Below are 13,421 nucleotides of genomic sequence, written 5' to 3'. Positions count from 1 at the left end.
TTTATATCCACGGGAACAAACAAACAGATCTCCGTGGGGTTTTTTCCCCCCACGCACAGAGACTCGCTCATGTATAGGTATCATTACCCCGATCCCTATCTGTCAACAACAAATTGAGAATTTAAAAATTGTATGTTGACAATAAAAGGCACTGTTAAAAACTAATTTTAATTAAAAACTCCTGTCCGCCCGAGTCAATGAATCAGCTGCGATTTAGCTAAAAATAGATTTGTCTCGCTCGCAGCCCCTCTCAGCTAGCGCTATATAGATCTTCCCATGAAAATCGATACTACAACTTTACACTGAAAACATTTTGCAGCGCCGTAAACTGTCTGAGCTGTGGCTGTTCTTTCCGAGGGTAGAGCACGCCGTGGAGCCGCCCGGCGGGGCCGGAGCCAGCCCGGCCATGATACAGGCTATGAGCTCCCCCTAGTCGTCAACACCCGCCACTTGCAGCCGGGGGCACAAGGCAGGCTCGCGAGGGAACTCGAAAAGCCAGCAAAGTTTATTTTGGAATGTATTTTTTTTCCATCAACAAACAACAGGGAGCGGAAAGGAATCCAGGTAGGAAATGTGGAAGAGAAGCAAAAGTCTTGTGCGAGGCGGTTTTTTTTTTTTTAAGGGGAAGGATTTGCTAGCAGCGAGCTCAGCCCTGGGAAGAGCCGCTGAAGAGATGTCAACTTAAGTCGGTAACTGATATCAATAATTTGTACTATTTCTATGAGCGCACACTCCTCTAAGTCATAATTATTGTCAAATATGCCACAAGACAACCCTTTGTTCTGCAGAGAAACATACATTTTGCGCAAGACAAGGGCTCCAACCGTTCCTATTAAAGGCAGCCAGGTTGTAAAATCTTGAAGACTTTTATTTCTCAATATTTAAATAAGCCTGACAAAATATGCTCTGCATCTGCCGACTAGCAAAAAAATGCAAAATGATTTCTCACCCGCTGTACATCTATTTAAGCCGCTGAGCACATCAACCAAAAAGGACGGAACAACCTAGATCCACAATCTAGTTACTCTGCACCAGTTTTTAAAAAAATATTTTAAAAGACCAGAAACTATGAAAATGTGCCAGTATTTTATTTTTTTTTTAATCTGGGTAATCCAATACAAATATATTCAAATGAAAGGCAACCTGGAAGTCGACAGCACACAACCTTTTTATTTTTTCCTGTCCTATTTAAAGCCAACACATGTAACGTCTTTCAAAAGCACATTAAGCTTTTCGGTGCGCAGGTATTATGAAAAAGTCAGCCATCTCCAAATTAATAATAATTTCCTCTCTAATTCTTCAGTCACAGCATTGATTCTCTTTGTATTAGAGTTTATTACATTGGTGCGGGGCTTTTTCTGTAGGAAAAAATGCATTATTTGCACTAAATCTAAATGCATTTTAAGAGAGGCTCCTTGAAGCAATTTGCAAAACTTTGACATGCAAAAAATCACGGGGTTTTTTTATTATTTTTAATGACTACGTACAAATACAAAGCGATAAAGGAAATTATTGCTCTTCCTAGGGAACCTGTTGACCAGGTACTGAAGAGCCTCCTTGGGAAACCTGGCTCTCTACCTGGAATTGTATGATTTTACTGTGCCTTTCTCTCCCAATCTTTGCTGCTGCTCTACAGAAATGTTCTTGCTTTGCCGCCTTCTGCAAAACTGCTATCAGCGAGCTTTTCACATGCTCTCGCCTTTCACATTTCCTTCAAATGCAAAATACAGGGCTAGTTTGAAAACAGATTTCTCAAGTTAAAAAAAGAAGATCTTAAGCTGGAAATCAGCAATTTGAATCAAACCAAAATAATGTTTCTTTGCACAGAGCAACTCAACAGCTCAGCCTCCTCTTCTCTACATAATCGCCTCTTTTGCTTTGTCCACGCAGTTAAGTGAACTCAGCTACCAAGTTTGTTCTGTCCATCACCCCTGAAGAAAGGTCCAGAGCTGCTCTTCTCTCTCCATGTGTTTCCCCTCTTTTTGTCCCGCACATGCATCCATTACAAGGCTGCCTGGGTGAGCCTGGCAAGGACAAACAGGCCACTCCGTTTTGCAGTCTTAAAGACCGCTGTGCTAATGAAACGCTGCAACTCTGGAGCACAACTACATTGCAGCCTCTCTGCTTTTTGTGTTTGTTTGTTTTTCTTACACTCAGGATCTAAACGTTTCTCTGAACACCAAGAGCATGAAACCCAATAAACTCCAGCTGAGCAGTGTCAGAAAACCCTTCTCTCTCTCTCCCCATCTCTCTCCCAACCTCTCTTTCCTTGCCTGGCACAGACCTCCAATCCATCCTGAAATGCAACTCTCCTGACAGATGCCAAAAAGGGAGGGGGGGGGGGGTAAAAAAAGCCCAAGCTAAGCATGACATAAATGCAAGATTTCAGAAAACAGTATCAATTCCTCCCGGCTTTGGGGGCTTGATTTGGGGTTGGCTTTATTTTGTTGTATGTATTTCGGTCTTCCATTCCGTTGCCCGCTACTTTCCAAACTCCCCCTTCCAGAGGACGCTCTCCCTGGCTGCTTTTCCCCCACGAATGACACCTTCCCGAGGAGTGCGGGGATTGCGAAACCCCCCTCCTGCACGCCTGCAGCTGAGGCTCCGCGCCTCTGCGCTGAAATGCCTGCGCTTCCTGCTCCCCCCAGCCCCAACCCCAGCCCCAGCCGCAGCCCCCGCCGGCTCCCACCCCCTCCTCCCCTGGATACCTTCGGTTTTTTCTGCCACTGTTCAGTATGCAGCCTGATTTCTCCGCCAGCTTCCTCAGGATGGAGAGATAGATAAATACAAAAGGGGAGGGAGGGAAGCTGCGTACCGCTCTGCTCTCCATTCCTCCCCAGCCTCCCCGCTAAACCCCTTGTACACGCAGCTCCTCGGCACCTTTTAATGCTGTCCTGCCTCATTATTTACTTTCAAGTAAAGCGATCAGAAAAGGAGATCAAATTGGAAGAACAAACCTACCTGGCTCTCTTCTCCACCCCACCTCCCCCCCCCCCCCAGCAGCAACAGCAGCGAGAAAAGAAATGTTTCACCCCTTTAAACAAATTCAGACGTGCGCAACAAACCAGATTTTCCGCACACCCCCTTTCAACACCCCACATCCCCTCGCAACTGAGACAGAAAAAAAGTGGGAGAAATTGCACAGGGCGATTTAGAGCGGTTAGGTTGTTGATGCTTTTTCTTAAAAAAAAAAAAAAAGGGGAGGGGGCGGGGGGGCTAAGAAGCCATCATCAAAAAAGGGAAACGCATTTTCCAAACCGGATGGTTAAAAACAAAAATGCAATTAACGACGGGGAGGGAGTTCAGGAGGGGGGGAATCCACCTTTTTTTGGTGATGCAAATCTGGCTCCAAAATAACAATGAATTAAAAACAAACCCCCCAGAAGAGCTGAATACCAGATGCATCTTCATTTGTGTTCCACCAGCTGATGGGCTGGAGGGGGGGGCGGGAGGGGGGAGGAGGAACGGGTTAAAAAATAAAGGCACACACCAGGGGAAAAAAAAAAAAAAAAAAAAAAGGAAAGACAGAGCGAAAGAAATTGAAATTTCGGGACCCAAACTGTCCCCCCCACAACCCTCCGCTACAAAAAGAAAAAAAAAATCTCACAGGAGGTGGAAAAATTATATACACATATATATCTCCATTCCCAAGGAAATCTTACAAACAGAAATTTATCACCGGTAACAAAGAAAGAGAGGAGCTCGCAAGCACCAAATGCTCCTGGCAGATGGCTCCTATTCTTGGCTTTCAGGGGAGGGGAGAGAAGCCGGGGGAATATTTTATTTATTTATTTAAATTCTTTAAAATCTCAACATAAATATTCGGATCCGCCGCGGCTCAGGCTCAGCCCCGGGCTGGCTCTGTGCGCGCCGCCGCCCCCCGCAGCACAGCAACTTGCAGGCTCTTTTTGGGGGGTGTCCGGACGGCCTTCCCGGCGGGGTGCGGGGCCCCATCCCGGCCTCCGCCCCCCCCGCAAACCTCCCCGTTGCGCGCCGGGCATTTTGTACCAGCCCCCCCAAAACTGGTCCGATGCTTTAGGAGGGAAATATGGACCCTCCCGCGCCCCCACTCCGTGTCCCGGTGGCGGCGGAGCAGCGGGGAGCGCTGGGGGCCCCGCGCCCCGGAAGGCACCCCCACACACACACCCCCCCCGCGGCACAAGCCCCGCGGGGACGGGAGCAGCGGAGCGGGGCGCCCGGCGCGGAGACCTGCCCTCGACTCTGCCTGCAGGCGCTCGCCCCTCTCCCGGGGCTTCAGGGGTGGGAACGGGAGGAGGGGGGATGCTTAGAGCCGGGGGGGGGGGGGGGGGGGGGGGAAGCGGGGCTCCTTCCCTCCACCCGCTTTATTTTTTCCTTCCCTTTTTTTTTTTTTTTTTTTTTTTTGAGGTGGGGGGAATATGTGTGTGTTTTCATTTCACAATGGGAGCTTCAGCAAAGTGCAGCCTCCGCTTCTGCCCCGGCACCCGAGCCGGTGCGGCTGCCCGGCCCGCATGTCGTGCCCTGCAGCCCCGTCCCCCGTCTCGGCTCTCCCCGCGCCTCCCGCCACCGCCAGACACCCCCACCCGCCCCCAGCCTCTCTGCAGCCCCTGCCCTGCCTCTAGCCCCCACCGAGTTGAGCCTGCCTTCCCCCCACCCTGCTTTGGAGGAGAGTTCTCTCCCCCGCCGGCGATGCACCTGGGGCGGGCAGGGTGCAGCCTGCCCATCTACCTGCCCCGCGTCCCCGCGCCGGGGGGCTCGGTGCCCGCCGCTGCCGGCCCGCGCTGCCCCGTCCGGCCCACCGCCCGCCTCCATGTGCTTCCCGTTAAGTCCCCCCGCGGCCGCTCCGCTGCTCCCCCCCCCGCCTCGCTGCCCACCTTGATCCTGTTCCACCCCCTCCCCGGCCCGGCTGTCACGCCGAGGCAGGGCGCTCGGCCAACTTTTCCCACCGCTCCGCGCAGCCCCCGGAGCGGGGAACGAGGAGCGGGGCCGGGGGCGAGCGGCGGAGCCCCAGCAGAGTGGCCCGGTCCGGAGCGGCGCGCCCCGCTCCGCCGCCCCCCGCACCCGCTCCCCGGGGGAGCCCCGCGCCGCCCCACGCCGCGCCGCGCTCTCCCCGCCGGCAGCGCCTTCCCCGCTCCACGCCGCCTGCCTGCCCGCCTCACCTCCGCACCGCTGCAAAAACGCACAGCAAACTTCGGGCTTCTCCCCCCCTCCACCCCCAGCCCATCCCCCCTAGCCACACACCCCCCTCCCCTCTTTAATTCCCTTCTCCTCTCCCTCTCTCTGAAGTCATTTACCAGCTTTGGTTGCTCCTGGAGTCTTCCCCCCCCCCCCCCCCCCAACCGCTTCCTCCCCTTCCCTAATTTTGCTCCTCGATTTCGGCTCGGTCTGGTTTCAAGTTCAAACTTACGTGTGATAATCTCTCTTTGTGACAAGTGCTGCGGGTTTCCCTGCTTGCGACGGGACATTGCCCTGGCATTTACACTGGCATCGCCTGGAGAGCTGCACTGGTTTGGGGGGATCTGTTGGGGGGGCGATCCTCCTCCTCTTTTTTTTTTTCCTCTTTCTTCTTCTTCTTTATCGAGTTCTTCTTTCAAAAAAAAAAAAAAAAGAAAGAAAGAAAAAAGCCTCCTTTTTGTTGCGGCTGTGGTGCACTGGATGGGATCCTCTCTCAATTAAAAATCATCATTATCATCAGGAAAAGCTCTTTCTCGCTCTTTTTTTTCTCTTTCACACACTCTGTCTTTTCTCCACTGCTTCTGCCACTTGGACTTCCAGATCTCTTCTTGAACTTAGGAGGATATGCACCGCCAGTGACACTTTTCTCTTTTCCTCTTTCCAGAGTGCTTGGCAAATTGGCAAGTGCGCTTTTCCACCAGGAGGGTAAAAAAGAAAAAAAAAATAAAAAGAAAAAAAAGCAGGAATATAAAAAAAGTACTAGAATTGGGATTGCCCCCGCACACAAAAATTGCCAAAAAAAAAAAAAAAAAAAAAAAAGGTTTTTCAGAGATTGACCCTTGCTGGGTAGATATATAGAGAGAATTTTTTTGAAAAGGGGTAGCCAAAACTGTGTCTCCTCTTTCCCAGTTCAAGTGGCACTGCTTTGCCCTGGTGCTTTTGGATTGCCAGTGCTCCTGCACCACTTTGCACTCTTCCCCCCTCGCCTGGCACTGGGACTGGAAGGAAGGAAGCCCCCAGTGCAGCTGGGCTGGTGCTGGCTATTACTATTATATATTGCAATGTGAAGATGGCGGAGTCCTGGTTCTCTGGGAGCGCTCTGTCTCTCTATGGCTGGGGCTGCCTCTGTACAATGGGATAAAATTCAAGTTCAAGTGCGGACGTGACGTTTAATCTGCACTAGAGACAAAAAGACCCAGAGAGTAGGAGCACTGGGGGCGACTAGCGGTGGCTTTTTAACATTGTACCCTGCAAGAGAACAAGAAACGCCACTCGCACACACCGCACACACCCGCACTCGCGCACACACACACACACACACACTCGCACACAAACTAAAGCACATGCGGGGTTCGGGAACCGCTCCGGGCTTTGTGCAGCGCTGCTTTCTCGGGTACGCGGAGTGCCGGCAGCGAAGGAAAGCGGGGGGCGGGGGGGGGGGGGGGGGGGGGGCAGAGGAATAAATCCGCATCCTCACGCACGGCCAAACTTCCCCGAGCCCGGCGCTGGCCGCAGCCGGGGCGGCTCGGGCGGGGGCGGCGGGGCGGCCCGGCCGCGCTCGGGGCGGGGGCGGCTGCGGGGGGCCGCGCTGCGCCGCGCCGGGCTCCGCGGCCGGCGGCCGAGGGAGGCGCGGGCGGGAGGCTGCGCCGGGCTGCCCGCCGGTGCCGCCGCCTCGCCGTTACTCATTGCGGCGGTTGGTCTCCGCCGTCCGGGCTCGGCGCTGGGTCGTGCTCCCCGCCGTCCGTGCCCGGGAGCGGCAGCTCCCGAGGGGTCTCGGGCTGCTCTTCCTTCCAGGCGCCGCCGCAGCTCTTCGGCGGCGAGCACGTTCCCCCTCGCATTTCTTTCAAACAGTTTTACAACAACACAAATATCTGTGTGGGTTGGGGAGAGGGTTGTGTTTTGTTTTTTTTTTTTCTCCCTCCTCTCTCCCTACCCGAAGTGTGATGGTAGCGGGACACGCGCGCACACACTCCCGATCCGCACACGCACACACGCTCCGACCTTCTTCTCCCACCCACTCCCCCCTTCCCTTAAAATCCTGGCAGAGAGGATTTTTCCTTGGAGGAATTAAGTCTCAACCACGAATCGAGAGACACCGAGTTCCCAGGGACCGCATCTCGGTGCACTTTTCCTCCTGTTTCCCAGGCAGGTAAATGCCCACAACTGCGTGCGCTTCTAACTTGGAGGATCCTTGGAAACCAACTTTTCCCCCCCTACCTCCGCTCTCCTAGCCCATCTCCTGCCTTTTTTTTTTTTTTTTTTTTTTTAAATCTCTCTCCCCAGACAAGGAAACTGTTCGGTGCAAACAGCTTTTCAGCACCAGGTCTGGACAGGGCGAAGGGAACGGGGAGAGGGGGAGGGCTGGGGGCTTGAAGGCAGATGGAGCAGAAACCCAAGAAACCCAGCCTCCACCCGGAGCACGCTAGGAGAGCCGCTCTGCAGTCGTGTCATTTACTTTCCACGTTAAATGAATATTTTTTTGTATTAAATCGCAAGAGAGCCTTGGGGGGGACCAGAATTCATCTCGGTGCCCTTAATCAGCTTTGAGTAGAATTTGGCTAAACAGCATCGCTCTCTCCTCCTCCAGCAAATCTGCCTTTTCCTCCCCACACCCGCCCGCCCGCTCACAGCTCGCATTTCGGCGCTGCCAGCCCCCGGCCCCCGGAGCCCGGCCTGACGGCACGCCGAGGGCAGCCGCCCCCCCGGCCCCCCCCAGCTCCCAGGCCGGGCGGTGGGCTCCGGGCCAGCCTTGCAGTGCCTTCCTCTGCCCCAGCTCAGCCCTCCGACTCTATTAAGGCACGGCCAACACGTAAAAGACATTTAACGGCGCTTAAGATGTTTAGATTCTTCGCCGTGTGTGTTTTGGTTTGTTTTGCAGGGTCCTGCAAAGAAAAATGAGCGTGGTGGTGGCAGGGGCTCGGCGCCGCCGGGCAGGGGAAGGACGGGCCCCCCGGTCCCTGGGCCCCCCGGGGGTGTCCCCGGGGCGGGCCCTGCGGGGCAGCGTTGTCCGAGCCTGCGGGGGCCGGGACGCGGCTCCTTGGCGCGGGGGGCCGGAGGGAAGGACCTCCCCGGCGCTGGCCTCCGCACCCGCGGGGAAGGGGGCCCGGGCAGGTCAGCGGGAATGGGGGCTGCCCTCGCTCCTCTCCCCGCTTTGATCCCTCTTCTCCTCCCGGCTGGCGAGGCCGAGAGGCTTTGTGTGGCTGTGCCTGCCGTGCAAAGCGCGGCCCGGCCCCGGGGCCACTCCGCGGGGCTGCGGCCGCGGTCACGGGGGGGTTGTGGGGAGGGTGTCACTTTCCATCCTCAGGGGTGCAAAGTCCAGGTCTCAGCGGCTGCGGCCGTTTCTCAGCGAGCTGCAGGAAGCTGCACCCCTTCGGAGCGCAGCTTATCGGGAAGTTACTGGGCATCATCTGTTGATTAACCAGTGTCTTCCAGTGGGCACCCAGCGCAGGAGATAAGGGCCGGCAATGATTGACCAGGCGGGCGCCCCGGCTGCCCGGGGCTGCGGGGCCGCCGAAGCCCCCTCCCGCCCACACCGCCTCGCCGGGCTGCGGGGGGGGGGGGGGGGTGGTGAGCCCCCAGCCTGCCTCCTCCTCCTCCTCCGCCGAAAATACATCCCAATAGGGGGAAAAAAAAATAAAAATTCCAAAGTGATTTCTCAGTCTCCTCTTTCCTCCTCTGTCTGGCACTTGTGATCATTAGCACTGAAAGCTGTTAATGTCTTGTCTCACAGCTCCCCCTTTAGTCTCTCTGCTCTCCCTGTCTCGCGTTCAAAGCCAGATCAATAGCAGGCTCTTTCTAACCTTGACCTATCCCTCGACCCGCCTCCATCTGCAGCTGGCCCCGCGCTGGTGCCTCTCCCCACCCCCGCCGCAGCCGGTGGCAGCAGCCCCGCCAGAGGGGCCGGGGTCCCCGGGGGCTGCCCCGGCCGGCGGCCCCCGACATCGCCCCGCTTTGTCCCGGGCTGCGCGGCCGCGCTGAGCGCCTGCAGCCGGGAAAAGGGGCCTGTGCCCCCCCCCCCCGGCCCCCCGCTCTGCCGTCTTGGGGGGATACGGCACAGCACCGGCCCCTCGCCACCGTCCTGCAAACCTGGAGCCACAGCTCCCCGTAACTACGACAAAAAATATCCCAAAACACAAGAAGAAAATCCCCCAAAGAAAGAAAAAAAACAGGCAAAACGGGAGCATAACCTGCAAGAAGAGAACAAGGTTTTCACTAGCCTTAAAGGTGTTATAGTCCCTTGTTTTAAATGAGAGGGAAAAAAGCACTCTCATGCACAAAATATCCTGTATTAAGGTAATCATCTTTTCTGTCTTCATAATATACCAGGGATTTCAAGAGTTCTCATCTAGAAACACCGTCCTTACCATAGGGGAAAGCAAGCTAATACGATGTTAAATATTCCATTTTATCCTGTATACAACAAGGCATGCTGAGTCAAGAACTCTCCGCACACACATGTTCAGCTACTGGCTTTCTCTCTTTTTTTTTTCTTTTCTTTTTTCTTTTTTTTTTTTAATCATGCAATGTCTTTAGCTAAAATTTGGCACGGATAGATACATAAATAACAGTGGCTTTAGTGTAAAGAGGAAGTCCCAATATCCTCACGGAGGATAAGCTTGATGTGTCACTTGGACATATTTCGAATGCGTTTTCACTTTCTCCCCATTTGCTCAAATAACTTTTCAGTGGAAGAAAAACTGGAGCTGCAGATTCTGTGTGATGTGATTTTAGTTTCTTCTCAGTCTTTACTGAGGAAGCTCATGCTAAGTTAGATGTAAATTGTTTTTGATACAGATCTGGGAGGTGGGGGGGGAGAAGAGAGGGAAGGAAGGAAGGAAGGAAGGAAGGAAGGAAGGAAGGAAGGAAGGAAGGAAGGAAGGAAGGAAGGAAGGAAGGAAGGAAGGAAGGAAGGAAGGAAGGAAGGAAGGAAGGAAGGAAGGAAGGAAGGAAGGAAGGAAGGAAGGAAAGAAGGAAGGAAGGAAGGAGGTTTGAGACAATCTTGACATAAATGAGGCTGCTGTCCTCATTCTCTTTGAATCTTTAAATGTTGCTGCTTGGAAAGAAAAAAAAAATAAACACAGGGTGTTGATCTGATCGGCTTAGTTAGCCGCTCCACCTTGTGAAAAGACACAGAAACACAGGATCTAACCAGATCATATTTACATACATATTAATAAAGCTCCCGAGGTGGCAGTTCAGCCTTCACATACAGTGTAAGGATCTCTGCGAGTTCTCATTTTAGACCCATAAAAAAAGATAAAAAGAGGTCTTTTGGGCTTCCCTGAATATTTTTCTGCAGTGGTTTTATATCATTTCTGAAAATTACATAGTTAAGTGGCATCAAATTTCTGGGTGATATAATAACTCAAAATGTGTAATTTTTTTGTATGAAATCACTTTGCAGCGATAAACAGAGCTTCAGAACCTCAATCAGAGGAATGATTTGGTGGGGTTTTTCACTTATGGCAAACAGTAAAATTGTTCTTGTTATCTATTCAAATATATAAATTGCAACATTTATTCACTTGATTTTCTTTTCCACGACACTGGTATATTTGAGGGTGCAGTGAAATGAAGGCTTAAGAGGATCATGTATTATCCCCTGTGCCATTCCCAGGACTTTCTGGAGAAAGGCAAAAGCAATGCAGATTTTGCTGTGTTTTCAAGACATTTGGTGTCCCCTAATTTTTGGTGGCTGTCACTTGCTGATGTTTCCAGGAGTGAATTTAGAAAATGAGATTTCCTCAATATTTACATTCTAAACCTTCCCTGGAGTCCCCTGCTTAGTCAATGGTATGTGGGGGGGTTTTTTGGTTTTGTGAGTTGGATTTTTTTCCTGCAGAGTCCCTCATTTTTCCAACTAAGTGTTAAACGTATTCGTATTCCAAATGCTGGAGCTGTTTTCTCCCACACCTTTTTTCAATTAAAATAAACAAAATCAAAACACTACCTCTCCCCTCACCCCCCAAAAAATTAATCATAGAACCAGCAAGCAAGAGCAGAAGAAAAACACCAATTTTTTTATTTTTTTTTTATCAGATAAAATGCAGGATTTGGCCCTGTTTTCCTTCTTCAATTTAAAAGGTGCATTCCTAAAGGCAGAATTTGGTCTGTTTAAGCTTCAGCCTTTCCATCGGTAGAGATTCAATTGCGTCCCCCCTGAAAAGTCCACCTGCAGGATTCTCAGGGACTGCAGTGAGACCAAGACCTGCCCCTACATTTATAACTTGAGGGTCTCCCTAAAAGTCAGATAACAATCCTCTCCAGCACGCTGGCTCATCCTTCCTTTGCTCAGAGCCACGTCAGGGTGCGAGCAGAGTGACCAGCACGCATCCTGCAAACGACTGCCTGCATCTGCGTGCACACGCCGACAGGCACAGATAGAGGGGAACACGCTTTACAAGCATCCAAAGTAAATAGGAGTCAAGCATCCCGTCTGCTATGTATTCTCCATCCCACTAAGGATGCCACTCATGCATCTGCATAAAACCTGGGTTAGGATTGTTATTTAAAAAAAAAAAAAATCTTGAAGGAAGATGGGCAAAATCCACTGTTGCTGAGGAGACTTTTTTTAAAAAAGCTGGCACATCTTCCCTAATGAATTCAATCCAAGGATTGTTTGTGTCTTTGGAAAACAAATGCCATCATTGCTTGGTGCAATAAGCTGAGTTTTGTGAACCAGCACTAGTGTCACTGTAAAAAAAAAAAAAAAAAAAAAATCCCTGAAAAACCCTTAGAAATTGAGGGATATTTTTGTCTGAAGAGGTACTTTTGAAACTTGCTCCATTATGGAAATGCATAACATTGTCTCTCTCCAGAGATTCATGTGCAACTCCGTGTGCGTGTGGAGGGGACAAAGAACCCCTCCTCCATAGGTGCTCCTCAGAACTTACACAACCTGAGATTTGGGATCCATACAGCTCTCCACTGCTTTCAAGTGCAAGTTTCAACCGATTTCTTCCCTTTCCCTTCTCAGATGATTTTAAGAGGATTTGAAATCTTTGGATTGTTTAAAATAACAAAAGCCTCTAAGCTCTGAATGCGGCAATGAAATCTTCAGCTTGAACTCATGACAGAAACGTTCCAGCCTGTCTCTTCTGAATCATGAAAATCCAAATCTGAACATCAGAAGAGAACGGCACCTCATTCATTCTTGTTCTTTATCCCTCTGTGTTCTTCCTACTTTATTTTATTTAAACTGAGTATATCCATAGTAACCTACTATCATCGTTATTATTATTTTTTTATTATTTTAACTTGGGCAACAGGACTCAAACAGGGAAATTCATCAGTTTCTAGGTTCAGCACCAGCCTCTGCAGTTTCATTATTCCTGTTGACAATTAACGGATCGGAGAAGTGCGGATGCCTGGCCTGGGAGTGCTTGTGTATTGCACCCAAATTACACATTCCTGTTCATAAAGAGTGGAGCAAAGTATGAATGTGAACGTCATTGCTCGTGTCTCAGGCAACTACTCACATCTTAATTGAAAATGATCAAATAACAGCATTCCCTTCGACAAACAAATGGCAATGTATCACCACACTCATTGAAGATGGTTGAGCTGAAAAGCCAGGGGCAACAGCCGGTATTGCCCATAACATGCCGAGAACACACGCCTGTGTGCACACATGCACACCCCAGACCTGGATTGTGTTTCCTTCCACCTCGGTTCCTTTAAGGATGCTTAAAGGACTCCGGGATCGTGCTTGCCACTTTCCCAGCTTTGATTTTGCCTTCTCCCCAAGCACCTCACTTCTGCTGCTGCACGTGAGCTGCAGGTCAGTGCCACGATGATAGACTGGTCGTTCCTCTCACCTCCGCTGACACTTTGAAATGTAATTTAGGATGATCAGGCCACCTCGGCACTGCGTGGACCAGAGGTTTGATAGCACCCTAGTCAAAGGCCACAGAGATGCGAAGCATTTACGGAGCAGCAAATGAAGTCTTTCCTGAGCCAACTGTTCCACCTGGACCCTACTACAAATTATTGTTTTCAATTACCACCTGTGTACTCCTTCCCATGCAACTTATTGATGTAAAATTACAACAACACTGGTATAAATAAGTTATGCTGCGGTTGTAAAATGGAAGAAATTTTGTTGTAGCAATTATGTTCAGCAAGATGACAAAATAAATTTCCAGTGCTGTGCTTGCAGTAACCTGGGGAATTTAAACCTCATAATTTCCATTCATTTCAGATAATTTGGAGTAATTTCTATATGTAATAACTTTGTAATGAAAAACACAGCGGTACTGAAGTGATTT

General features: G+C 51.0%; 1 protein-coding gene across 4 annotated transcripts in view; it reads right to left on the bottom strand.

The window, feature by feature from the left end:
- Window positions 1–6,335, bottom strand: part of BCL11B (BCL11 transcription factor B) — a 92,969-nt gene extending 86,634 nt beyond the window's left edge. For 2 of the 4 annotated variants that reach the window (XM_075753592.1, XM_075753590.1), the window contains exon 1: window positions 5,387–6,335. In XM_075753592.1, the coding sequence (XP_075609707.1) occupies window positions 5,387–5,444 (58 nt within the window). In that variant the 5' untranslated portion in view covers window positions 5,445–6,335. The remainder of the gene's footprint in view (window positions 1–5,386) is intronic. The other 2 variants (XM_075753593.1, XM_075753591.1) reach the window with 2 other exon arrangements.
- Between the last annotated feature and the right edge of the window lie 7,086 nt (window positions 6,336–13,421).

This window comes from Balearica regulorum, chromosome 5 (genome assembly GCF_011004875.1).
Source record: "Balearica regulorum gibbericeps isolate bBalReg1 chromosome 5, bBalReg1.pri, whole genome shotgun sequence".
Taxonomy (NCBI): Eukaryota; Metazoa; Chordata; class Aves; order Gruiformes; family Gruidae; genus Balearica; species Balearica regulorum.
Note: the sequence above shows the minus strand (reverse complement) of the source record. Positions and strands in the feature narration are given on the sequence as shown.